The 25646-nt window shown below is 41.3% G+C and overlaps 1 protein-coding gene and 1 long non-coding RNA gene across 3 annotated transcripts in view; one reads left to right on the forward strand and one right to left on the reverse strand.

Annotated features, from left to right (window-relative positions):
- The window catches only part of KCNK5 (potassium two pore domain channel subfamily K member 5), a 35173-nt gene extending 20889 nt beyond the window's left edge, over window positions 1-14284 (reverse strand). For both annotated transcript variants that reach the window (XM_071576759.1, XM_071576767.1), the window contains exon 1: window positions 13926-14284. In XM_071576759.1, coding sequence (XP_071432860.1) covers window positions 13926-14111 — 186 coding nt within the window. In that variant the 5' untranslated portion in view covers window positions 14112-14284. The remainder of the gene's footprint in view (window positions 1-13925) is intronic.
- On the forward strand, window positions 13469-16196 carry LOC139682437 (uncharacterized). The gene is made up of 3 exons (XR_011699636.1): window positions 13469-14085; window positions 14772-14852; window positions 15362-16196. It is a non-coding gene; the product is annotated as an uncharacterized lncRNA (long non-coding RNA).
- Window positions 16197-25646: the final 9450 nt, after the last annotated feature.

Here is a 25646-nt window from a genome sequence, read left to right on the forward strand (position 1 = left end):
ACAAACAAAAGCCATTTACACAAAAACGTAGTTGGGTATAAAAATAAACAAAACATTAAAAAAAGAGTATGAGTGAAATTAAGCTTAATTTAACAAATTAAAACATGTTCTCAACTACGCAGTAATTGTTAATCAAAGCATTCAGCACGGTGGTGTATATGAGCCTCCCTGCCTAAACCAACATTCAGATTAAGAGTGATTTAGCTAATGTAAATATTTCTGCAATGTGGTGTTAAAGGTAAGATTTTTCATCTGAAATCCTTATTACTATTATAATGCATTGGGGGAATGTATTTTCGTCCTACAGTAAAATCCTCTTAGTAAGAGAGAAGGAGTTCTTCAGACAGATAGATGCAGGGTAAAGGGACAAAAACTTTCACCATTTCCTGTAGCTCCATCCAAAGATGTGCAGGAGCCCTTGCTCAAGGAGGTATATATGTGTGACGAAGCTTTGGGCAGGGATCTCCCCACGTGGGTGTGCCCTTTCAGCCTGTGCAGTGGATTTTTTAGATGAGGCTCAGCGTGCGCAGAACTGGCCCCACCGTTTAACTTCTAAGGTCCATCTGCCATGGCCCAGCGAGCTTGGACAGTGACAGTGAAGTCCTCAGGACTAGAACCTACATACAGCCCCCGGTATTCCCAGGAGGGCTGCCATCCAAGTACTAACAGGGGCTGACCCTGCTTAGCTTCCAAGATCTGATGGGATTGGGCTTCAGGGAGACGTTTAACTGCCTTCCTCAAGGATGAACTTGATGCAGAATATGCAAGAGATAAATCATAAAGAGTAAAACAAATTCTTTGGAAAGAAATAACTCTACTGATAAATAGAACACCAACACTTTTGCAGCACCAGCTTGATTTATAATTTTTTCCTGACAGACTTCCAGCAAGAGTTTAAAAAGGTCTTTAAGTAAGGTTTGAGCAACATAGGATACATATAATTTCCATTACAGCATATACTAGTGGTTCTACACATTTCCTTACTGACTTTGTGAAGCCTTATCTTAAAGCTACATTTAAAAGAAGCACAGGTCAAGATTAGTGATTCTGTAATGATAACTTGGACTTCTTACTTGTACAAAGTGCTATTCTACTGAAGGTTTACAGATTAGTGTTATGTCTACAGCTACAGACATAACACAAGAGCTATGGAAACAGAAAACTAATCTGAGAAACCTGGTGCAGTGGAAGGTGTTCCTACCCATGGCAGGGAGTTTGGAACTAGATAATCTTTAACGTCCCTTCCAACCCAAACCATTTTATGACTTGTTTTTCTGTTTTGTAAAAATCAAAGCAAGAGTTACATTTATCTTTACAGCTTTCCATCATAGACTTCTATTTTACAAAATAGTGTTTTAAAAATAGACAGTTTAAGACATTTTCAGTCAAAACACACATATGTGTTTTCTAAAAGTCCTCACATTGCATGCATTTGTGTTTGTGGAAACCTGTTGTACTCTGCCCAGACGTGATTTGGATAATGCTTATTGATTTCATGGTCTGCAACAAGTCCTGTGTTTTGCTTTTTTCCTCATCCTCATGGAAACTCCCTGTTGCTTTCCCAAACTACCTTTCCTCAAAGGAATGCCTCAAGTCTGAGGCTTCATTATTCACACAGTAAATTCAAGAATAAAGTCACAGAAGGATGGCCAGCCCAAACAGGGGTGGACCTAAGCACATGCCCCTTCCTCTTCACTGAGGTAAGCTGAGGACAAGCCAGCATTGCTCATATGACTAGATAGAAAAACTGCAAGTAGTCAGGCCTTTGGAAATGTTTGTTGCTCTCTCTATACCACGAAATCAAGCATGGCATCAAGCCCTTAAGAGAAAGAGGAGAACTTAAAGCCCCTGTTTGACCAGAAACTGAGCAGTTAGTTGTAAGCTGCTACATGGTGAATTTTGAGGGGTTTTAGTAAATTTAACCATTCCAATTGAATGATTAAAGCTTTTCCTCATTACCAATCCTTGCTGTATTGCTGCTACCCTCTTTGACGTAACAACTAGGTAACAGCATGCTTGATAAGTGACCTCCAAGTCCAGATGTGTCAAACAGAAGACTAGAGGTAAACTATTTTGATGAGAGAATTAATTAATTCTGCAATAACCCCCCAAGTTTTGGAATAGCTTCTGTTTTAGAATGCAACACAAAACCGAGTGAGACTTAGGTGGTAAGAGTGCATAAAAAGAAAAATATTTGAAAAATCAGAGCTCTACTTCTATTCTGCAGTACAAATAGGTGTTACTGTTTCCTCTGGGAAAAAAGTTCTAATCTGTAGGGAAATTAACCTCTTGGAGGCATATCAATATTTTTACAGCATGCACTGTTTAAGACTTGCTTGTGTATGATGTATAGCATGGACAGTTAATTTTCCTATAAGTCATAATTCATAGGACAATGTGAGGGATATTAATGGAAAGAGATCAACAAGGTTATTTCCTTTTTGTGACTGTCTGCAGAGTTAAGTAATAAATGAAACTCATATATCAGCAAGTAAGTTAACTGGAATTTTTTTGTCATTTCAAAATTGAATGCTGAAGCTTACCTATTCATGGTACTTGCAAATCCTATGCTTAAATGAACTAATGATGCTTAACTTTATTTCTCCTTTCTATATATGTGTAATGGATGTAAATACCAACTGTTTTGAAGAGGCATCTGGCTTTTTTGAGAGATCATGACTACACAATTTAACAGTTGATACAATTTTTTTACCCTATTAATTTCAGGACTAGATTCCAGTTTTGTGAAGTAGTTAATAAACTATTTTGATGAAAAGCATATTCAGTCCTTTACCAGCATTCCCTTGCTCTTGTGATTAATACAATAATAGAACTGTTTTCTTTTCACTTTCCCAAGTTCCACATAGACATGCTTTGAAGACAAATTAACTAAAGGTTACTGCCACGTGAGAACTGCAGCTGTTCTGCAGATGCTGAGTGTCCTAACTTTTCATTAGCCTCTAATTATTCTCATTCAGAAATAAAACCTATCAGACTATTTCATAGCTTAATTTCGAGGGCTTCTACTTTGCCTTGGATGGCGGGGGGGAAGTATTTGAACAACTTTTATGTTGCATCAGCTGAAATAAAGGCATTGCTATAATCTATAATAGCAGATTAGGTAGGCTTCCTTCCTATCTGAACACATACACGGTGACTGATGTAGCCAACTCCCTTTTAAAAGCGCTTTGGAAAATGCTGTTCTCCCCATTTTAGAGATAAGAAAGTGGAAGCAGAAGAGTCAAGAGTTTAATCAAGCTCTCACACCAGTTGGTGACCTATGTTTGGCAGGGTTAGAACCAGACATGTTTGCATGAGACTCTTGCAACAGAGGTGGTACTGATTACATAAACAGATGGTAATCCATGCAGCAGACTGAGTTTCCAAAATAATATATTTTAGTCTAGTTGTAATTGATTTAAGTAGATTTAAATGAAACCAAAGCCATCCTATTGTCAATAAAAACAGTTTATAAAGAGGAATTTACTAGATGGAGAGGGATTGGACAGAAAAGCATTGATGCTTCACAGGATAAGTAGAAGAGGAAGCTGAGTCTAAAATGAAGCTTCTCCTGTTCCTATTGTGCTTTCAGTGTATAATAGCTGATTAGGACAAGTCAAAACACAAGTGATTCAAGCTTGATAACTTTGCTTACAGAGGCCCAAAGAAGCTGTTCAATTCAGTGAATGAATTGCAGCATAAAGTAATATTGCATTAAGATACATACTACACTCTCTCCCATTTATAACCATGCATTAAAATATGCTCCAGATTAAGAAATTTACAGAAAGTCATTGTTTCAGAACACTCTAAAAATTGTTTCTCAGACACTAGAAAATATTGTAGACTCTTGGTTTCACAAGCACTTTTGTATTTCACCCCTGAACTTCAATACAACTTTAAAGGTCTTGTTTCTCTGAAGATAAGCTAGAAGCTGCTGCGAAAGTGTGCTGGTAGCATCACACTCCTCACGTCCTATTTAACAACCTATCTCAAGATGAAAAAAAAAAAGGCAAGTACTGGTAAAGCAACTGTTGCTTATTTGACAGTCCAGTGAGCTTCAACATCAACATACTACAATAAAAATCTTATTTGCCCCTACAGCATCAGATCAAAAAACTGAAAGTGATCAGACTTGGAGCAGAGTACTTCTTGTAACAACTTTTTAAATGAAGTGGAATTTTGAACTACAGAACAGGATGAAGAAAAAGACACACTGTTGGCTATTAACTCTTTAAGGTAGTACCTTTATTAACTCACATTGTTAAGCCAAGTAAACAACACGGTTTCCAAGGTCAACCAAAAACTTTACATAACACTACTCTCTCTCCCTGTACTGTTCCATCAGGCAGCAGGAGGAGGAGGCAAGGCAAGGCAGGCTTCCAATGTCAACATGTACAAGATGCTTTATATGAAAAGCAAGGTGATGGGTTTACGTTAAGAGGTGTAACAAGAGGGAAAAATCTGCCACAGAAACGCTATTTGCTTTAGATTTCTGTTACTATGTATTTAGCTTTAGCCAGGGCTTAACCTGAAACAAAATGTTTTTATGTTACTTGCTATATATCTCTTCAAAAACAGATTAGCTCAAGACTGAACTTTGAAGAGGGCTGGGGAAAGAGTGCAGGCTGCTCTGAGCAAATATTTTCAAATATAGAGAAACAGTTATGGCAGGGCAGAAAGAACTGCAATTAGTAGCTAAGATAAGCTCCCCAGGAAACACTCTGATCCAGACACTCTCAGACCTGTAGTAGCATTGCTTGCCTAGTCTATCTTGCTGCTTCTTCTGGGTAAGTGAATTAGACTGGCAACAGCACTAGTTTGCTGCTAAGAACTGGCTATGAATTAGAGTATTTCTTAAACACATTTGTGTCAGTATACATACAAATCCCATTTCTGCAGGAAAAATATAACATTAAAAATTACACAAACAACATGTGCACTGGAACACAATCTTCTGCTATTTTAATACTTTGGGCACTATATGACTAAGTACAGAGAAGGGGCTTTCTTTCCAGAGCTTCCAACCAATAACCAACAGAAAGCAGAGAAGATACTGCTCCAATCATTCTTCAATAGTCGTTTCTGTCTTGTACCACATTTAGTTCCTGGTCAAAACCCAACAGTAAACAAGTAATTGTGTATATCGCTGTACAAAAGGTTTTATATAAGTGAAAAAGTAAGCTTAGTCAACTGAAAAATCTTTCCACTTTAAGATTGTGCACTCTTCCAGATTCATAAAGTTTCCCATGTCTCCCCTGAACACCTGACATGAGACAAGTTGAAGGCAAAAAGTAATGTGCAGCATTGACATGCGGTAGGCAACTAATAGATTCTGTGCCCTTGTCACTTCCCAATTGTCCGATCCCCGAGGATGTATGAAAGTCAAACCACCTTGTCATCCTCTTGCTACTGCATTAAAGGGAAGAGGGATAAGCTGGCAGAAGCACTACAGTTGGTACCTTTTGTTATACTCTTTTCCTTCCTGGCCCAGATTTCCTGCAACTGACTTCTCTGACTGTTCAGTAGGCATCTACTACCTTGTAAAAAGCTGAGACAGAGAAAGCACTTGCACATTTTTAAGAAGAGAACCCTCGAGTTTAAAAGCTGCTAAGCATACAAGATGCTAAAGGAGTTGCCAAAACCACAGAAAAGCTGCACTTACATCAAAATAAGCGAGACTGTTTTCCTAAGATGCACAGAATTCAGCTGAAAGTACCTAGTGAATGTTTAATGTGAAACTACTTTATTGCAGTGTTTCTCTAGTAGAAAAAAGAAGCAGCAAGCTGTGGGGATGTCTGTCCAGGTAACTAACTGTTTAATGCTAGCAGAGCTGAACAAGCGTTATTAAAACACAGGTACTTTCAAAGTGGAAACTATTTTGCTTCCCTTAACTGTAAGACAAAGACATCTGTTCTCATTTCATTAATCAAGCTGACAGGCAGACTTGGTAGAACACCACAAAAAACCACAGTTATCCTACAGTTACAATACAGTTCAGACACTACCTGAGAATCTACCATTACTGTAACTAATAATGTAGAGACACAATAAAGTTGACCATTGTTTTTGCTGCTACAACAGAATCAATTTCAAAGCCTTCCTTTCCCTTTTCTTGCCTTCCACCCCAAAAAGTGTAAGAAAAAAAACCCTCACGCTGGAAACTTGCAAGTATTATTTTAACAGGGCAAATTGGTAGTGACACAGGTGAAAAGCTTTCAGAGTGCACAATGTAAATAAAAAAGAGTGAAGAATAACCTCCACTCCCCTTCAAAAACCCTTGTGCTGACAAGGCAAGAGTTGATTAAGGAACTGCTCTCTGTCATTCTCCAGTCACGTACACACCACTTAGGCCAGAAGGTTGAAATTTTAACTTAACTGGCAAGTTATCACAGATCAACTATCTACCTTGATTTAAACATATTTGCATTACAGTCTGAAGCTGGTTAACAGTAACTGTAACAGCTGAGCATGTGGTAGGTTGAGGATTCCAGCCAGACTAATGCAAGAGAAGCCATGGGACAAGTCGATATGACCAGTGAGCTTGATTAGACTCCTTTTTATACAGTGGATTGGCTCCAAACACCTCTCCTGTTTCTTTGGTTCCTGGAGGAGACTTATCAATCTCACTTCCCTCATAGGTCAGAACTAAAATACTTGAGCTGCTGTTTCTCTAGCAGGGGACCACACATGATTCCTGAGCAACTTTCCTTTTTACTCCTTTTGAGTAGGTTGGGAGTAGCAAAGAAGAGCAGCAATATGAGCATTTGGAGGTCACACAGAGAAGTCATCACTGATTAATGTGATATGTTAGTCAAGGTACCAAAAATACTGTATCATATCCGACTATGCTTTTCACCTCAGAACCTTCAGAACTCTTTACAGAATTACCTTCAAGTCCATTAGCTATCACTCACTTACTGCCAGTATTTGACAATCTTATGACTTACTTTGCAGTCCAAATGAATGTTAACTGTCATCTTTGTTGCTAAGAAGGACCAGAGTTTAGGGACCTGTGATGGGTGCAACTGGGACATTTTTGCACCTGTTGCAATCTCAAACACACACATGGGTCTGGGTTTTGTTCTCAGCAGCTGGAACCTGCTTACACAATATTTGCAAGATGCTGGCACAGAACAAAGTCAATTTAGTATTTACCAGTTTGCTCAATCACAATCTGTGTCTACCTTTTCATTAAGGCAGAAATATTGCTACAGATCAGCCAGTCTGTAGGATTATTGACCCCACAACAGGGGTTAAAAAAATAGACTCATCATAAGAAACACTAGAGATGGACATATGGCTAGAAAAGGAAATTGATTTCAGATTCAATAGAGACTAGACACTACACAACCTAGTAGTTTCCTACCCCCTTTTTACCATTCACATTTCCTTCTCTTAAGAAAACAGTGTACGAGGTTTGATTTTAAAACATTTCAGAAGCTATTTTTCACCTAAGAGTGCCTTTGATCCACTCAGATTCACATAATACAATGCAAGGAGAAAAAAACTTCTCCACTGATTGAGTAGAGCTACTACAGCACGGCATGCCTCGGAGGGATCTCTGCTGCCTGCAATTCAAATGTTGGTAAATACATAACTAACACAGCAAAATCTATGTACCCTAATATAAAGGCATGATAAAATAACATAGGCGTACACAGAAAACAAATAGCCAGGCTGAAGTTCTCTATTGTTTAGTAATGCTAGAACCAGCAACGCTGATGAGGGGCCTTAATCAGAATGAAGACATTAAATAAAGGATGATAAAGTTATGCCTTCACACTTAAGCCATCCCTTCAGCAGATATAACTAATGAAAATTCAGTGTGCGTCTTGCTGTATTTTAAAGACTTAATCTGCCTCCAAGTGTGGCTCCCCTCAGGATGTCTGTAGCGTCATAGGTGCTTCAGGTGTGACCACAATGGGCTTTTAATTTAACTGAAAAATGCAACTCTTCCAGCTGTTCTGTTACCATACTCTGTTACACGTTACGAAGCAGACTTAGTTTATGATGTGAATTCATTTTGGACTAAACAAAACCTACAGACATACCTCATGAAGAAATTTAACTACATGTTCATAGGTCATACAGGAGCCAGGACAAAATAAAACTCCTGCAAATGACAGGCACTGTGATCAGCAGGTCTATAGCAGCAAAGTGCAAAAGCATTCTCCTTTGCTCCCCAGCTGATCAGATTATCGACTGCCACCTGTACTCAGCTTGCTTCTGGTTGTATGTTGCTATGTCGACATCTACTTGCAGAGGAAGGAAGGAATATGATTGTTTTGAAGGTCAACAGCATTCAGAGAAAAGCAAAACACTTCATTATGTTTAATTACTATTAATAGCAAAACCAGCTATTTGTTTTAAAAAAGGAAATCTGTACAAAGTCGTCATTACACTGTGTCTTCACTGGCTACAGAAGGTATCTTGCAGTAACCGTATAAACAGCACAAATCAAAGAAGGGTTTCCAAGATCTTTTAGGACAACAAGTTGTTGATAACTTACAAATCTGCTTGCATGCCATGGTCTCTAGAGCAGAGCTTGCCAAAAAACATACCTAATAGCAGAAGGTAACATATAAGGTAACACAAACATTCAGTTCTAAGGTAAAAGAAGGACAACATAGTAGAAGTGCTCAAGGATTAAGTCCAGAACAGGAAAAAGAAAAAGCCCATAGCAGGAAAATTAGAACTGCTGATCGATTACTATTGCCCCATCAGCAGAGAGAGTTGCAGTGCATGCACTATCAGCTTTGTTTAACTATGTTCCAAGAAAGTTCAAACAATTTAATGGTTAAACAGGGAAAAGACAAAAAAAAAAAAAAAACACAACAGAAAAGCATGCCCACTTACATTTCATTTTATGTGTAGAAACACACAGAGAAAAGCTGTGGGGTAATGCACTTGGACATTAGAAGGAATTTCTTCACAGAAAGGGTTGTTAAACATTGGAATGGACAGCCCAGGGAGGTTGTGGAGTAACCATCCCTGGAGGTGTTCAAGAAATGACTGAATATGGCATTTAGTACCATGGTCTAGTTGGCATGGTGGTGTTTGGTCAAAGTTTGGACTTGATCTCAGACTTCATTCTGAGATTCTGTGCTGCCTGTCCTCAGTTCTTTTCTCCTAATGCTGCAGTGGCAATATTCATCTCATACTGTGAGGCATCTTTGTGAACTGTTGACAGTGGTCCAACATTTTCACCTCAGTTCATCCCTGCTGACTTAGAGGATGCATAATTAAAGATATAAATTTAAAAAATCTAGCAATATCTATTTCTCAGGCTAACCCTTAATTTACACTGTCAAGTTTTTATATGAGAGCTATTAGATGCAGTTGTTAACAACTTTGCAGTTAAAGATGTTTCAGTGGCAGTCATTTATACTTGCCTGACAGCTGCTCAGCTTAACTTTGTTCAGCCTATGAAAAAGGCTTAGTCTTGAAAGGGACAAGCCAACTGGCATTCCAGTTGATGAATTCAGTTCCCTGTTTGTCTCCCCCACCCCAAATACCTTCGATGGAAGGGATCAGGAAGTTAAACATCAAACAAACAAGCTCAAGTAAGTCTAGAATCTCACCTATGCATCTCCTGAAGAATACAGAGGAAGGGAGAGATTATGAAAAATATGTCCCTGTAAAACTTACATTGAAAAACAAAATCACTCTGTAAAGTATAAGCAAAAGCCATCATCTTTATTAAATGTTGAACTAACAAAGAGCATTTTAAACCTAGTTGAAGTTTTTAGGAAATTATATTTTGCAGGCTCTCTCAAGAGTATTGCAGATAGATTTAAACTTTGAGGTAGCAGCCGGATAGTAAAGCATGGTGGGAAACAATGCTCAAAATCAGAGATAACTTTTAGATTTTCATAACAAAACAGACGTAATAAATTCCAGAAATATACAAATCCAGAAGCAAACTTCAGCACTCTCAAATACAACCCAAAATCCTCTAAATACTTGTGAATGGAGAAGTCACCTTAAAACAGAGGGGAGAAACTACCACTTAACTGTTATTTGCTTTACCATAAACCATGTGCCATGTATATCCCAGCAGCAGCTATGCTTAAAAGTCTTCCAAAGGTTTGTTCACACCACTGGCTTTAGGTCTAAACCTTTCGGTTTCTAAAGTTATCTCTCAGGCCTGTTTAGAGTCCTGTATGCTTTTCAAATAGACCTCAACTCTTTGTCTTCACTCTGTTTGTTTGCTTCACGTAAACAGAGCCACCAGTTTCTCTTTTCATTTTATTGCCACTTCGAAAGTAACTATTTTCACTCATCTTCAAATTCTTCCCTTTTTTTTTCACCAGCCTTGATGTTTATCAATGGGAAGCATTTAATTTTTTGATGACCATAGTAGGTCAGTAAAAGATTTGCTGGTAAATAAGACGTGGCTCAGGGTTGGCAAACCTTTGCTCATGTGAATACTGACACCAGGGTCGAGAGGGCACCTCCTTGCATGAATAGCTCCTTTATCATTAAGCTGATGTTTCACAATCAGGATGGAGCAATAAACAGTAAAAGTAAGGAACTGGAGAGGAGGGAAATGACTGAATCACCTTATATTTGCTTCAAAAGTCTTCAAAAGTCATTCCTATAGCAGGGTAGGCAAAGGTGTTATCCCTGTGAATCTCTGCTCTGTCCCCCACTTCCTAAAGAGTCCCAGGATTTAGGAACACTGAAACAAGTGGCAACAAGCCATAGACTTTTATCAACAAAGATGTTACACTACTTTTAAGATTCTACAATGTCAATAAAAACGGTGTTGTAACGTCAATATTAAAAATGGTAATTTTTGCAGATATTTCAGAGTTATGAGACATTTCTTTTCCAAATAATTGTACACAGTAAGAACAGATTACACAGTTCCTCCAATACACCATTGTCGAGGGTCTTTGGAGGCTTAAACAAGTTGCCATGTGAAGAATCTCAGCCACATTTTCATTTGAACAATCAGCTTTACCGGGAAGAACATGGGCAGGCAGCAACCAGCCTATACACTGCCCAGAGTGAGTCACCTTTAAAATCAGGGTCTACACAGCATTACTCTAAGAATGTTTAAGTACTTTCTTTACCTCCTATAGTTATATATACTACTACTATAAGTATATAGTTCTATATACTACTACTATATATACCTATAGTTATATATACTACTACTATAAGTAGTATGGTACTCACAACAATCAAAAGCAAATGGATTCTTCCCATAAGAGACTTCTAAAAGCTGGTTTTAAAAAAGTTTATTTTTACACTTTTCTCAGGTTTGGGGGAAAATGCTTTCTTTTTAGCATATCCTACAATATTCAGCTTGTAGATTTCTGAAAGTATGTTAAACACATTTCAGTAAACATTTTTTTGTGGTTTATTTGTGCTGTAATACATTGTGAAATGTTTATTACAGAATATAAACTTTAGAAGGAATTTGACTGAATACAGCCCACTCAGTAATCATTTGAAATGTTGGTATACAGATACTAGTCTATATGTGCATTGAGAATCTGTGCTGACAATCTACTTGTCTTTTTATGTGTGTAGGATCAACACTACAGATCTAGCTTTGTAATCACTCCACACAGTTGCCATTGCACTTACAGCTAATATTAGGCTCAAATGAACACACGAGCTAACCTGGGTGGGAAACAAGGGCAGCAGAGAGACTGGTCTCTGAATAAGTCAGTCCTTGTCACCTTTCAGGCTGCTTCTGGAAACAAAATTAGTATTGTTAGTTCAATTTGAACATTTTTTGGCATCTTTGCATTTTACTAACAACGATTAAGAATTCTAAAAAAGTTGGTGATATTTATTGAAGGAATTTATCCAGTGTGTTTTAAATGGGGATATTAAAAAGAACATCAGTGAAGTAACAGCAAAGCACAATGTGGCTCTGTAGACTCATATGAGTGTATATGGAGACCAAAAAGCAGAGTGAAAGAAAAGCCTCCAAGATGAAGCCACTTATAAAAGAAAGAGGCAACAGCAGAGAAATTACTTCATTAAACCATGCAAAATTCCAAGAACAAGTTCAGGGTGTCCATGGAAGAGGCTGGAGAAAGAAGCTCAGAGGAATAAGACAGAATTTGCCATGGGGGTGGGGGGCATTAAATGCCCATTTTTAAAATGAACAACATTCTGGATTTATTACAAGAGAATAAATTTGAAGGTTTAATCTGAGAAGAAGATGATCAGCATCTGTGAAAGAGAACACATGTGAGTCACGTTTTAAAGATTCAGTAGAACCCAACAGAAGCAGCACTGACAGTAGCTGAGAAAGGACAATTACAAAGATTATTTCTGATGTCCTTTACAGGTTACTCAGGACAGAATCCCCATCACAGTTAGCTTCAACTAGGTTAGATTCCACCCTGCAGTTGTCCTGGCAGAAATGCCACTCCCCTCCTTCACATCACTTCTCACATAGAAGTTGAATAAGAACGCAAGAAAACCTTCAAGTCTGAAAGAAAGCAGGTGGCAAAGTTTTTGGTTACCAGTAAGAGTGAAATAAAGGCAAAATAAGACTTGCATTTTAGCTAAACTGAGTTTAGGACAACAACAGAGTATCTATGAGAGATCATCAAAGCAGCAAGACTGGACATGGAAAGTAGGATATGATTGGAAGTAGTACAGAGGCAAAACTCAAATCACATGAATATGATACTATCACCAGGAGCTAACATGCACTGAAGAGAGAAGGCCCTCCACAATTTTCATTGTCATCCTGTATTTTAAGAAAAACCTTTCTGCCACTTCAGGATTAATTGTGACAGGGATCACGGGGAGAAAAAAACCCTAATGATTCCCTTATACCAACAGCAATTTCATCCTACATTGAAGCAGATTCTGCATTATGTCTGCAGCAAGTTAAGCATGCCAGCCTTCATGTACATGCCAATACAAGTAAGATCTTTCTCTTGAGGACATTAAAACAAGTTTGGGAGATAACTTAGAGTACAATTTCACTAAGATTCCAGAACAGCAAAAGCATACTCAAAACTCATGTCTTTCATTTTCCCTTTACAGCTTCAAGCCTCCACCCACCTGTTCCACTTTATACCACAAATACACACTTAACAGGATTCTAAGATGGTAACAGTAAGGACACTACCACCAGAAAACTCTGCTATCTGCAGCAGGCAGAAGGCAGCCACCAACGGAAGAAAGAGAGCTTAAACCACAAACTTTTAGGGTCAGGAGCCTATACTCTTCTAAGCTTACACAGTACGAGGCATTCTGCCAGGTAAGCAAGACAGGACGATTACCAACTCCTTACCGCTCGGAAATAAGTTAGTCTCCTTAACGTAAAACAGCGCAAGAGTTGCGAGCATCCCTCCGTGCGAGCCGTAAACCCTTTCCCCAGTTACCCCGACTGACCTCCGGGACCCTCGGGCACCTCTTCAGCATTTAGTACAGGAAAAAAAAAAAAAGAGAAGGGGAAGGAGATCAGACCAAACACAAGAGGATCGAGACACTTGGCTTCACCTTCCCTTCCTCCTAACAAACTATCCATTGAGGCAGAAAGAACCACTCTGGGCGCTAAAACAAGAGCCGCATTCACGGGCGCGGGCTGAGCGGGCGCGCTGGCGGGAGCGCTCCGGGCCGGCACCCCCGCACCGGCCAGCTCCGAAATCAGCCGCAGCTCCTTCAGGACTTGGGGGGAAAGAGAAGGAACCGCGGACCCATTTAGCGCCTCTATCATTAAGTAGTTTGGAACGATTAAGAGATTTTCCTACGCTCCCGCTCGAGGGACAGTTTTACGGCACCGGGCTTTGTGAAGGCACACGCACGGTCAGGCTCTGCCCGAAGCCGGCTCGCTCCCCTGCCCGCCTACAGGCGCGGGATTTTCCGCTCCGGGGCGCCCGGCAGCACCTGCTGCTGCCGCCCAATACCCTCGGCCCCAGCCCCGGAGGGACCCGCTGTACCTGCAGGATCTTGTCCAGCCCCTCTTGGCCCAGGCAAGGGAACTGCTTGAGCAGCTCCGTCTTCTGCCGCTTGTAGTCGTCGGTAGCCGAGCGCCAGTGGGGCTCCTCCAGCACCTCGAAGATCGCCGCCCCGATGGACAGGTAGAAGATGATGGCCGAGGTCAGTAAGGGGCCCCTGTCCACCATGGTGCCGGCGGGAGGGACGGAGCGGGGCGGGCGGAGCGCGGCGGGCGGGCCGGGGCGGCTGCCCCCGCTGCGGCCGTGGGTGCCCGAAGCCGCCCTGTCCTTCCCCTGACAGCTCTGCCTACCCCCGCCGTCCGCCGTGCCTCCTCTCCCGGCTCCTGCCGCGTTCCCTTAGTCTTCCACACTCCCCTCCCACTCTCTTCTCCTCCCTCCTTTCCTCCCTCCTCCTCTCCGCTCCACTCCCCCCGGCTGTCTCCTTCCCCCAGTTCTCTCCCCTCCCTCCTCAGTAGCGACTTGAATCTGGTGCTCTCCCGCTTCCTCTGCCCTCCCGCCCGCGCAGGCGGGGCCGCCGCCGGGGGAGAGGCCGGCGGGGCGCTCCCGGACACAGCCCGCGGCCACGGCGAGGTTCGGGCGGTCCCCGCGGAGCGCGAGGGCGGCGGTGGGGTCCGGCATCGCCCGCCCTCCAGGGGCCGGGGAAAGGGAAGGGGAGCGGGGCCGCCCCTCTGCCCGCCTTGCCCGCACGGCCGCCGGTGTGGGGGCCGAGAGGGGAGCGGGGCTGGTCCGTGCGCCCGGAGCCCTGCGTCCCCCTCCGTGTTTTCCCTTGAGTCAGGGGAAGAAGAGCTAACGCCGCTCAGTTTTACGTTTTTTCCCTCGTGCTGGCAGATTCAGCGGAATTTTTCGACGCCGTCAGGCTGAGAAATTAGGGCTGTGGCTTTCCTGGGTGCATGGAAGCACGGGGAAAAGGTGAGCAGAAGTTCCAAGGAGAGAAGAAGGGCTCTGTCGGCAGGTTTCACCCCTTCTCTGAGACGTCCACACGTGTGCATTATAGATCCTTCAGAGCAGAAATTGCGTTTCACTTCCCTCATGTATTTTGTACCTTCCTTCAATAACTGTTCCTGTGCGCGCTCTCCGTGTGTTTGGGAGCGCGCGAGAGATACCGGCTAGTGATTTTCCATGAGGATGCTCAAAACCCCTTGCAGGAGGAAGCTCTCTTCAAGCTCGCCCTGTTTGTGAAGCCTTTCCCGGGAGCCACTTAGAGCTGTGCACAAGCCTCTGCCGCTTTGTTGACGCTTCCAGGCAGAAGGAAGGAAACCTACCTGTTTTAAGTTATTGAGGCTGGAAATGGGATTAAATGGGTCAGGGAGAGGGTATAGCAATGTGCTATGCACCCTGGCAAAGTGCTTCTGGAGTGGACACGGTTCATCTTACAAACACTGGTTTTGTGGGGGTAAATTGTTTTCTTCCTTTTACAGGCCCCCGCAACAGGAAGTAAACACTCAAGAAACAGAGTCTTCATATCAATTGCATCAACACTAAGGAGTTAGGGATGTACAGGTACATGAGTTGGAGTACATCAACCGAAAGGCCAGCTGAAATTTCTCACGCAAACATTGTTGAAATGGAGGAGAAGAGGAAAGAGAAAAGAAACAAGTAGAAAATATTCAACAGAGTATGAGAAAATGTAAAGGAGAGCACATACAAGGCAGAGGAACATGCCTTGGCTAGAAGGTATATAGAGACAGCTGTCTAAAATTTTGAATAATGCCCAATGAATGCTCATGTGAGATTTCCACAGGAAACTACATGGCCTTTAAGCAGTTCTTACTATTGTGTATAGTGCTCAGTTAAACACATCTGCAAGAGGTTCCAGGTGGCCTAAAAGCAGGACTGAAGAAACCACAAAATCCACAAGCACATTAAGTGATCAGCCTTTGCATGGGTTTGTCCAGTTATTAAAAAGAAAAGGATTGCCAAACAGCAGTAGTTAAAAAAAGGTCATTTATATATGCTAAAGGAAACAGCAAGAAGAAAGCACCATAATAAACATTTTAAAAATAATTAGTGTCATGAGGAAACTACACTAATCTTTTTTTATTAAGGCAAAAATGGGGGATGCTTCATGAAGTTATAAGGCAGAACTTCTAATTAAAAAGAAGAATTTCATGATGCACAATTACCACATAAAAATGTTTGCTGGTGTTATTGCTTGGCCCAAAACCTTTGTGAAATTTGAGAAGCTATTGGCCACATAAATCAGTAATATAAGCATCCATCATTGCCTCACTTACTGATTTAAAAGTAAAGTTCAAAATTGTAAGGTATACAAATACTTATGGCAAGTGACTGAAAGTACTGAAGAACCCTTTCAATAGGCAAACTATGATAAAATTTTCCTTTCAGTGCTCTTGCACCTTCTTCTGAGTCACCTGCAAATGGTTAGATTATTCCAACAGCAGCATCAGTAGCCTGACACATTACAGCAATACTACACTTGTGTGTTCCTGACCCTGAACATCTGTGCTCCGTAACTGGAAGGTATTTGATTAAATTTTGAAACTGTACTCTTCTCCATCTGTCTTTAAGCCTGTAAAGGCCCATTGATACATTGAAACAGTATCTTGAAGGCACAAGGAATGACACGAATGACCCTGAACCCACTGCAGTTACAGAGCACAGACAACAAAAACACTTTCAGGCATTCTATAGAAAGTTTGTTTGCAATTTTGATTCAATGTTTCTACTTTCTACTCTAAACTCCCAATCACTGATTGCATAATTAGTGCTCTCAGTTAACCGAGGCAGTGTTGAAAAACAAACCTGTAAATCACATACCATTTTCCCCTGTGTTGAAATGCTATTGCACTTGTTAGACTGTCTCCCTGTGTTTCTCTGAGTTTCAAAGAGGTGAGCCTGGTAAGAAGCAACATCCAGAAAAATAGTTTATCCCCCAAGGAACTGTAATCAACTACACCTAGAAGTAGAGGTGATCCACTGGGTATCAGTAAATTTCTAGCATTTCGTTATTTCACTTTGATTCCATTGTCTTGCAAAACAAATTACAAGGCATAATTTCATGCTGCTGGCCAAGTGAGTGTGGTAAGAAGGAATGTTTTCCATAGCTAGCCTCTTTTTGGACCTCCTGATCTAAAATGCATCTCCTGACCTCATAAAAGATCCCATATCCTTTTATTCATGGCCCTTTTCTCCTCTTTGTTTCCCTTGGATTAAACAGTACCCCTATTGTTAACCCACAGCACCTGCCACATAGGCCCCACAGCTTTTCATGCTAGGCTAAATTAATGAAAAGACTAGGGTTATTCACTTACAGGCTTTTAAATCTCATTAAAAATCAAGAGAGAAACAGCAGATAGCACTGTGGTGATCAATACCATAAGTATCAATCATTTGTATTATTTGCATAGGTCATTACTTCAGGCTGTCCAGTCCAAAAGGAAGTCTCTTTCATCCAAGCTGTATGTCTAAGACACATTTGCTGTACAGATGTTTCCTAGAACAGCTTGAAATGAATGAATAAATGTCAGAAAATGTTTTAGATGGAGCAAATGAAAGACATTATTTGGGCAAAGGAAACCTGATATGTAGTGGCAAAGACTACATGTTGTATTGAGTATGAACTACGAGCCTCTCTTGAAGCCTCTGCCATTTTTCACTTAGAAGTCTTTTTTTTTTGGCTTGTTGATGACTCTGTTCTCAATGCCTGTCAACTCTGCATCTTCTACTTTTCTTTATCTGTTGAAATTTGAACACCTCAACATTGCTTTCAAGTGTTACACATCCAGCCATGGAAGGTCTAAGTTGAGGAGTGTACTATCATGACTACCTTAAACAGTTTGACTTTGGTGCAGTCTACTGCACACAGAGAGCATAAGGCTGGTCTGCAGATGATGCAGAATTTTATATGAGACATTTGTATAAAGTTAAAAAATTCTCCATGGGATTGTTCATACCTTTTGGCTTAAGTATTTACATAAAGCACATTTTATGCCCTGAATGTAGAGTAACACATAGTAAATAGTGATACAAAAATAATAAAAACCTTTACCAAGACAACCTGCATACCACTACAGCAGAATTCTTCACCCATAGACAGATAATGAGTGAACAAACACCACATGACAGATGTTAGTCATGTTGCTTAAATGAATAACTAGTGATGAGTACAATACCTGTGTGGAATGGCTGTAATATGTTCAGGAAAAATATGCATTTGGATCATCAGTTTTTCACTGAAGTACCTGCAGTGCTTGAGAGAAATATCTTCACCAGGAAGAAGCTGATGTATTTCAACATTTTTTCTGCATGTATTTCCTTGACTGCATTGTTCCTCAGCCATCCATAGCAGTCACTGGATGATGAAACACATTTTCCTTCAAAATACTTTAAAAAGAAATACCCTGGCCTCTTTCTGCTCCACCATGGCCATGGTTTGTAGTGCCAAACGTTTTATGACAGTCCTTCACACTGACATTCACATCAGTGATCTAAGCAGTTCAGCACACAGCTCTACAAAAAACCCCAACTTGTGCAATGTCAGTCCAGGACTGGGTTTCACCATCACGATACCCAGAGCACATTACTGTTCTAGACAGTATGGCCAAGGATAGCTGAGCACCATGGTAACAGAGTCAGTGAATATGCAACAATCTGTTATTTTGTTATGTAAAACATCACTGTCAAGTCTTACTTTTGTGTCATTAAGAAGTAGTTAAATTTTATTTGTGTATAGTAATATGGATGATGCCTGCACATTGCTCTGAGACTTGTTTCCCAAATGAGTTTCTGTCAATCTGGTGTCATGCAGGCATGGAGTGCATACCTTCTCCAGTGCTACTGCCTGAATGTGATGGGTAGATTACAGGGAAGAATTCAAGGAGCTGTTAGCCTCCCCTGTCTCCCAGCTGGGTTGCACAGCTCTATGTGTGTGTGCCAGGTTGTGCAATGAAGGGCCTTGTGTGTGACTGGGCAGCTCCCAAATCCACATTGGGCTTGCTTCCATACATAGTGTATAGCACTCACGTTTTGTTAATCAACATGCCTGAAGAACTGTTCCCACCTACCTCTTCCCTTTATAGAAACAAAGTCAGCACATTAACTTTGGCAGAGGAAAAGCAGAGGGAAGGTTGATGGCTTTTTTTTCCCTCCTGGGTGAATAGAGCCTTGTGGATAACAAATGAGGACAGTTATACACCCAAAAAACATTGAAAAGGATCATATTCTTATTATCTATTGTCCTGTTCCAAACCCTGCAGCAACAGCTTGTGAGGTTAGGTTGGGTTTTATCTATGGAAAAAAAAAAGATTGAATAAGTGAGAGAGTTGGCTACACGTCGTTGAAGGAGTATGGATTCTTAGGATTTTTTTTCCTATGGACACTAGTTGCTTTTGTACTTGGCGTCCTGAAATTAAAGAAAGCCCATGACCATGCTGTTTCTATGCATGTGCCTCTTCATTCTGTGCTTAAAGGAATTGTGCAAGAAGATAAAGGGTTCCTGGCATAGTCTACCTCCACAACCCTTTTGCCTGTCATGTGCTCCTTTGTGGTCCCTCCTCCATCACGTGTTGTGCTGGGAAAGAAGACAGCAAAGGTTGAGTGCTAACGCTCACAGCTGTCTGGGAAGTGAAGGGCTTGAAAGCTGTTAGTGGCTTTTAACTGCTTTGCATCCTCCTAGACCATCATCAGGAGAGGTATTTGGAGGGGGTTTGGAGGAACTTGGAATTCACTGTTTGTTGCCTCCAATGGTGCCTTCCACATGCCAAAACCAGAGTAGAAGTAGCAAGCAAATCCAGGTCACTTTGAGATACGACTCTAGGGAGGCAAATTGGCTCAAAAATGCCTGAGTTAGAACACCTGAAAAAATCCACCTGGTCTAGTGCTTCAGACAACAGCAAGACTGTTGTCATTGCTGTAAGCATAAAAGCTCCCTGCAGGTTCTAACTTACACTGGTCCTGGTCTCATGGTGAGCACAATGCTCTTGGCTCTCAGTGGCTTTATAGAGATGTATGTGTGGATGGTTACAGACAATTGCAAGATAACCCATGACTGAGGTGGCAAAGCAAGACAGGTGCTGGAGGGTTTCCTCCTATTGCATAGCACCTCAGCAGTGCTCTGTTCATTATTCTGTTTCAGAAGTCCTGGGAAGCTGAGGCATCAGTGAGAGGATGGGAGCAATTCAAATTGCCCACATTGCTGTTCGCCTTCTTCCTTTCATGGGAAGTCCTGGTAACTCAGGTCAAACTCACAAAGGTGAAAACAATGTAGGAGAGGCCTGGTAGGCAGCAGAGTTGAAGGAAGGCAGCATAAAAATAGGCAATCCCTAACTATACCTGTATGTCTGCAAAAATCTCCGAAGCAGTTGGTAGGGATAGAGAAAAAAGAATATGGGGAAGGGAACATTGACCCCCATCAAGATAAAGGCATGTGGTGCTGTCTAAGGGCATCCAAACAGAGGTGAACATCCCTATCTTCCTTGTTCATTCAAGAGGACCATCTGAGGCCAAATGTCCCCAGTGAATAACTGCATTGCCAGCACGGGTTATAGGAACTAATGGTTAGCAGCCTGTTAGAGGTTTCACAACTCATTTCCTTTGAATATTCGTTATTTCTTTTGCCAAAGAGAGGCGAAAAAGGGAGGAGGAGGAAATAAAAACTAAATGGACTAGTTCATTTATTTTATAAAATCAACTAAATAGGCAGATGGGTGAACTCTGCAGATGACATTGCTTCAGTCGAGATAGAAAATTCAGTGCTTTCCTAGCATGTCATTTTTTTTGTTTTTCAAGATTTTTTGGAACAAAGAAGTGTATGCAAATAATGAGACCAATCTGCAAATGCTCACTCATCTCAGCAGCCAAGAACTCTTACTGACTGGGGATACTTGTAAAAATAAAGATTCCCCAGGCTGGGGTTGCTGGCTCTTAAGTCTGCTTCATCTATGCTTGCTTCACTCCCTACTCTCACCCCCAATCTTTTGCAATTCAGTGACAATCAGAGTTAATAAAGGTGTGTCTGTGATCCTATAAAGCAATTTGCATCATCATCTTTTGTGATGAAATTTTCATGGGAGAAGGAGGAGCAGCAGCATTTTGTCCAAGTAAATGTTGCCCTGGCAATATACCAAGAAGCCTGAGGCCCTTAATTTTCGTAAGAGAGATTTGATTATGCGTCCCATATCTGAGTGCAGAAATGCATCCTGCAGAAACTACATTACCCCTGCCCTTCACTCCCCCTCTTCCAAGATAAGTCTAAAATTAGCCAGGAGCTTGCAGTCTTGCATTACTACCACTGTGTCACAAGTACATGGACAGGCTTGGGCTGCCTTGCTGAAATTATTGTACTAGGTTTAAAACAGATCACATGACACCTGCCTCTACCCTACCAAAAACATAATTTTCCATAGCTGGGTTGAAGAAACTGTACTGCTTTCACTAAACAGAAGTGGCCAGAACCTGCCACTTGACGTTAACTGTGTTGTGTGTTATTTCAATGTGTGTCTATTATAAACAGATGACAATGCAACTTCCTTTTTGACTAAAGGAACTGATAATCAACACAGAGATATTAAAACACGACAAATAAGTAATGTCTAAGCCAGATGAATAAATGAGCTGTCAGAAACATCTTTCTTCTGCTGTGCTGTCTAGTGCAAATACAGCAGCCTTGCTTAATAAAGAAGTCCTCATTTAGTTCTGGGCTTGTCTCAACATTAGTCTTTTACAAGCACTTGGGACAAGATCATTAAACCTGCATGTATCAACTGAAGACATGCCTCACAAATTTCTTTCTAATTTTGGGAAAGGCCCTAATTACACAATTATACATTAGCTAACAAATATTTATTCTCAGCAGTGGGAAGTGAGTTATTTTGCAGCTCTCTATTGGAGTGTTCAGATGCCTTATATGACATTTAGAGGGATTAAATTCCTTGGCCCCTCTTTATTGCTGGACTGCTTGTACAGCATGCTGCAACACTGGTGCTCAAATCTTCTTGGAGAACAATGTGGAAAGATTGAAATTGAAATATCTATTATCATGATAACATGTGGAAATCTGACACACGTTAACACAGAAGTGTAGGAAGGACATTACTGGGGCTCATAGGTAAAGCAGAGAGGGGATTTTAGTATCTGTCCTTACTATAGGACAGTGGGAAAAGCTGGTGTGGTGCCTCACTGGCAAGACATAGTGTAGAGGCTTCTACTGCTGGCAGCTGGGCACTGGAAGAAAGGGTGGGATGGAGCCTGCTGGAAAGGTTGTGCAGGCTGTCTGCCAAGGCAGGCCTTCACTGATTGCGTTGTCGGCAACAGCGCCACATGATGAACAGATACTCCAGCTGTCATTTTCATTTTCCAGAAAAAAAGTTGGGTTTCATATCTGGGATGACCAAAATAAAATGTCTTTTCTCCATTTAATCATGATGCAAACTCGTATCTGTTTCTGATCAGAGATCCCAAGTTTTAAGATCCAGTTCAAATCTGAACCTTTACTTTCCTTATGGTCTCCAGTTTGTGGAGAATGCCTCTGAGTCTAGCAGTTGTCCATATCAGAAATCTAATATGGTTTACATTGATTGTGGTTTAGACATAAAGCCTGAATTCAGTCCTGTGTGGATAGAAGGATTTAATATCGTCAAACAGTGGCACAGAGAGAGAAAGAAAAGGAGAGTAAAAATACCTCGAACAACATAGATAGAATCTGACACTGCTAAGGATGTGAATCGAACAACACAGGCTTTTCACAACAGTTGAGTACCTGACTACAGGACCGGGGTAAGGGGTAAGGAAGAGCTCACACTAGCAGCTTGACAGCTTGCCAATGCATACGGAAGCAATATGCACCTTTAAGTTAGTCCTTGTAGTGAATTATGTTTTCAGCTGTACCTTGCAGAGTGAATAACAAATAATTTTAGACTATAACACTGTCCAATCTGTTCCCCAAGATGCACTCTTTTCCAAAGAATACACTGTACCATGCAGTAACGAGGGCGTTCAAATAACAATGGAAAGAATGACTCTGATATTCTCTTGAACTAATTTCAAAGCTGCATATCCAGTTCTCTGCCTTTTTTGGTCAGTCTCTTTACACCATTTATGCACAGTTTTAAACAGTCTGGGTAGGAGAAGAGATTCCAGCACACCTGATCCAACTTTTAAACTCACTTCCACAGCAAGGCAGACATTATGCAGCCATAGAGTAAAAAGTCAGTAGAATTTTCTCTGCTCCCAGTACATTTATATTTCTTAAAACTATGCAAATACTATGTTGGTAAAGTAGGTGAGTATGGGAGATTACACAGGAACTGGAATGCAGGGCACCAAAAGTCATATCTTTCTGTAATACTGAGTATTATCTCATATATGGGAGGCCACTTCCAGGCAATATATCAGAAATCACAAATCCTGCTTTAGGCACCTGCAAAAAACCACTGAAACCAACACAGGCCACCTGCAACATGCAAAGCCCTCAGCTCAAATAGTCACTTCACAAAGCTGATCTATGCAGTCCTCTCTACTAAAAAGGCCTCCAAACTCCTCTTCTGGGGGCAGTTTTAGGCACATAATTATTCCCATTGAGCTCTGACAGGTTCTCATATTCTGGTTTTTCTCACAGTATCTTCTCTACATCTTGTCCTGCACCCTGCTTTTTTTCTAGCTGGATAAGCTGCCTCTTCTGTAATATCAACACTTGTTGGGCTAGCAGGGAAGACAGTGAAATCAGACATATATATAGGATAACAACAGTAGTACTGGTATATTCTTTGTTGCTTATATTGACTTTTTCTCTGAAGGACTGCACAGCACAATGCTGAGTGAATTTCAGCCCTATCTGCAGGGCCAGGATTTGGCTTCTACAACACCTGGCTCTAAGTGGGAGATAACTCTTGTTACACTTCTGCACAGGGATGAATTTTGATTAAAGACAATGAAAGATCATTTGGGAGGAATGAGGATATATTTTTTTCTTCACATTCTCTAAAGGACCACTGACATCCTTCTGTCTACTGAACTATAAAGACAAAGATTGAAGGTTGCAGCTACTAAGACAGGGAGAAGGTTTTACACCGTCACTGTGTCCTGTTTGAGTGGTCCATCTCCATACACTGTACATGTTTTCACAGTGCAATTTCTGTTCAGATATGTTATTTCTTAAGTGTCTGCTACATGCAGTGATAGTTAATAAAACATTGTGTCATAGATGACACAATGTTGGTGCCTGGCAGAGATGGTGCCTGGCACAGAGCCTGCCTTTCCAACCCATTGTGAAAGTTGCAACCACCTGAATACAGTGGCTGTGATGACATGGATGAAAGCTCCCAAGTGCACTTGCTGAACCAAATATGTTTCTCAAAAATAATGTCTTGCAATAAGATAAGAAAAAAACCAACAAGCTCTGACTGAAAAACAGACAACCCATTAATTCTTTCAGAAATGCCATTTTTGTAGGGGATGGACACAAGCCTTCCATACCTCTAAAATCCTCCAAGTCTTACAGGCAGACAGATCTCATTCTAACCATCATCCCTGATGTATTTCATCCTCAATACAAAACAAGTCTGGCTCAATCTTTTGCAGACCTCTGAACTGTCAAAAGCCTGGAACAGCAAGGCTCCAAAGTAATTGCATCACGTGAGGGGGGAGGAGGTCAGAGGGAATCATTGCTTGAGAATGCATGCCCACATTTCAGCTCCTAATCCTGCTCTGGCACTGGGCATGTCAGATCACGCATGGAGGAGATGCATAGGGCACGCCACTGCTGGCAGGCGCGTGCTGCTCAGCAACGTTGCTTTGAACACTGGCCCCTGCAGGTTCTCCTCCACCTGCTCCAGCCCCGGGCTGAAGAGCTTCCTCTCTGCAGCCGCAGAGCTGGCAACAACTCTTACCTTGGAGGGTGCTACTGGCAGGTCTGGGGGCAGGAGGATGTTGCTACCAGCAGCTCAGGAGCAGCAGCAGAGTGAACCTCACTCAAACTGCCTCAGGCTCAGCAAGACTCCTCTTGGCATCTACTAATAGATCGTGTCGCTGCCTTCACAACCACAGAAATATTGACAAAGGTTGACTTATCCTTTTAGAAATAAAGACATTTCATACAGAGAACTGTGAAATTCTCAGATATGATTTGCCTTGCCAAAAGGCTGCAACCTGTCAGCCTTCAGTTTCTTCCTACCAGATCAGCTCAAGGCCTTCTCTATTCTCTTAAAAATGCTGTATCTTTTATGTTATTGTTGGAATATTAGTTTGTGCATGCTTGGCTAGAGAGACTCTTTTAATGAGACTCTTTTACATACAGGTTACCAAGCTCCTTGTAGCTTCCTCACAAAGCAAATACTGTTTCCTTTCCCCCAGAAAAACATTGACATTGTCAAGGGATTAGCATATGTTAAAGACTACAAAAAATTATAGAAATGAGGCCAGAGAATACACAAGTTCTTTGGGTTCCTGTGTTTTGGAGCCAAAGTTCTGAAAAGCACTTCTATTCACAGAAACTGCAGTTCTCTGTACTCAGCAATTGCAGAAGTGTAGAAGAGGAGGGGAAATGGCATGGCACCAGCTGAAGGAAGGAGAGACAGTGAGATGGACAGTGCCCTTTCAACCAGCAAGAAAAAGAGGAACTACCAGCTCTGTTTCTAAACCACTAGCTCTCTTTTCTGTGCTAGCAGGATGCTCCTCCCAGCCCCTGCTTCAGTTTAAATTTGTATTTAAGAGAAGGAAATACAAATTTCCCAGATGAGGACTAATTAG

Source organism: Pithys albifrons, chromosome 2, assembly GCF_047495875.1.
Source record: "Pithys albifrons albifrons isolate INPA30051 chromosome 2, PitAlb_v1, whole genome shotgun sequence".
NCBI classification, from domain to species: domain Eukaryota; kingdom Metazoa; phylum Chordata; class Aves; order Passeriformes; family Thamnophilidae; genus Pithys; species Pithys albifrons.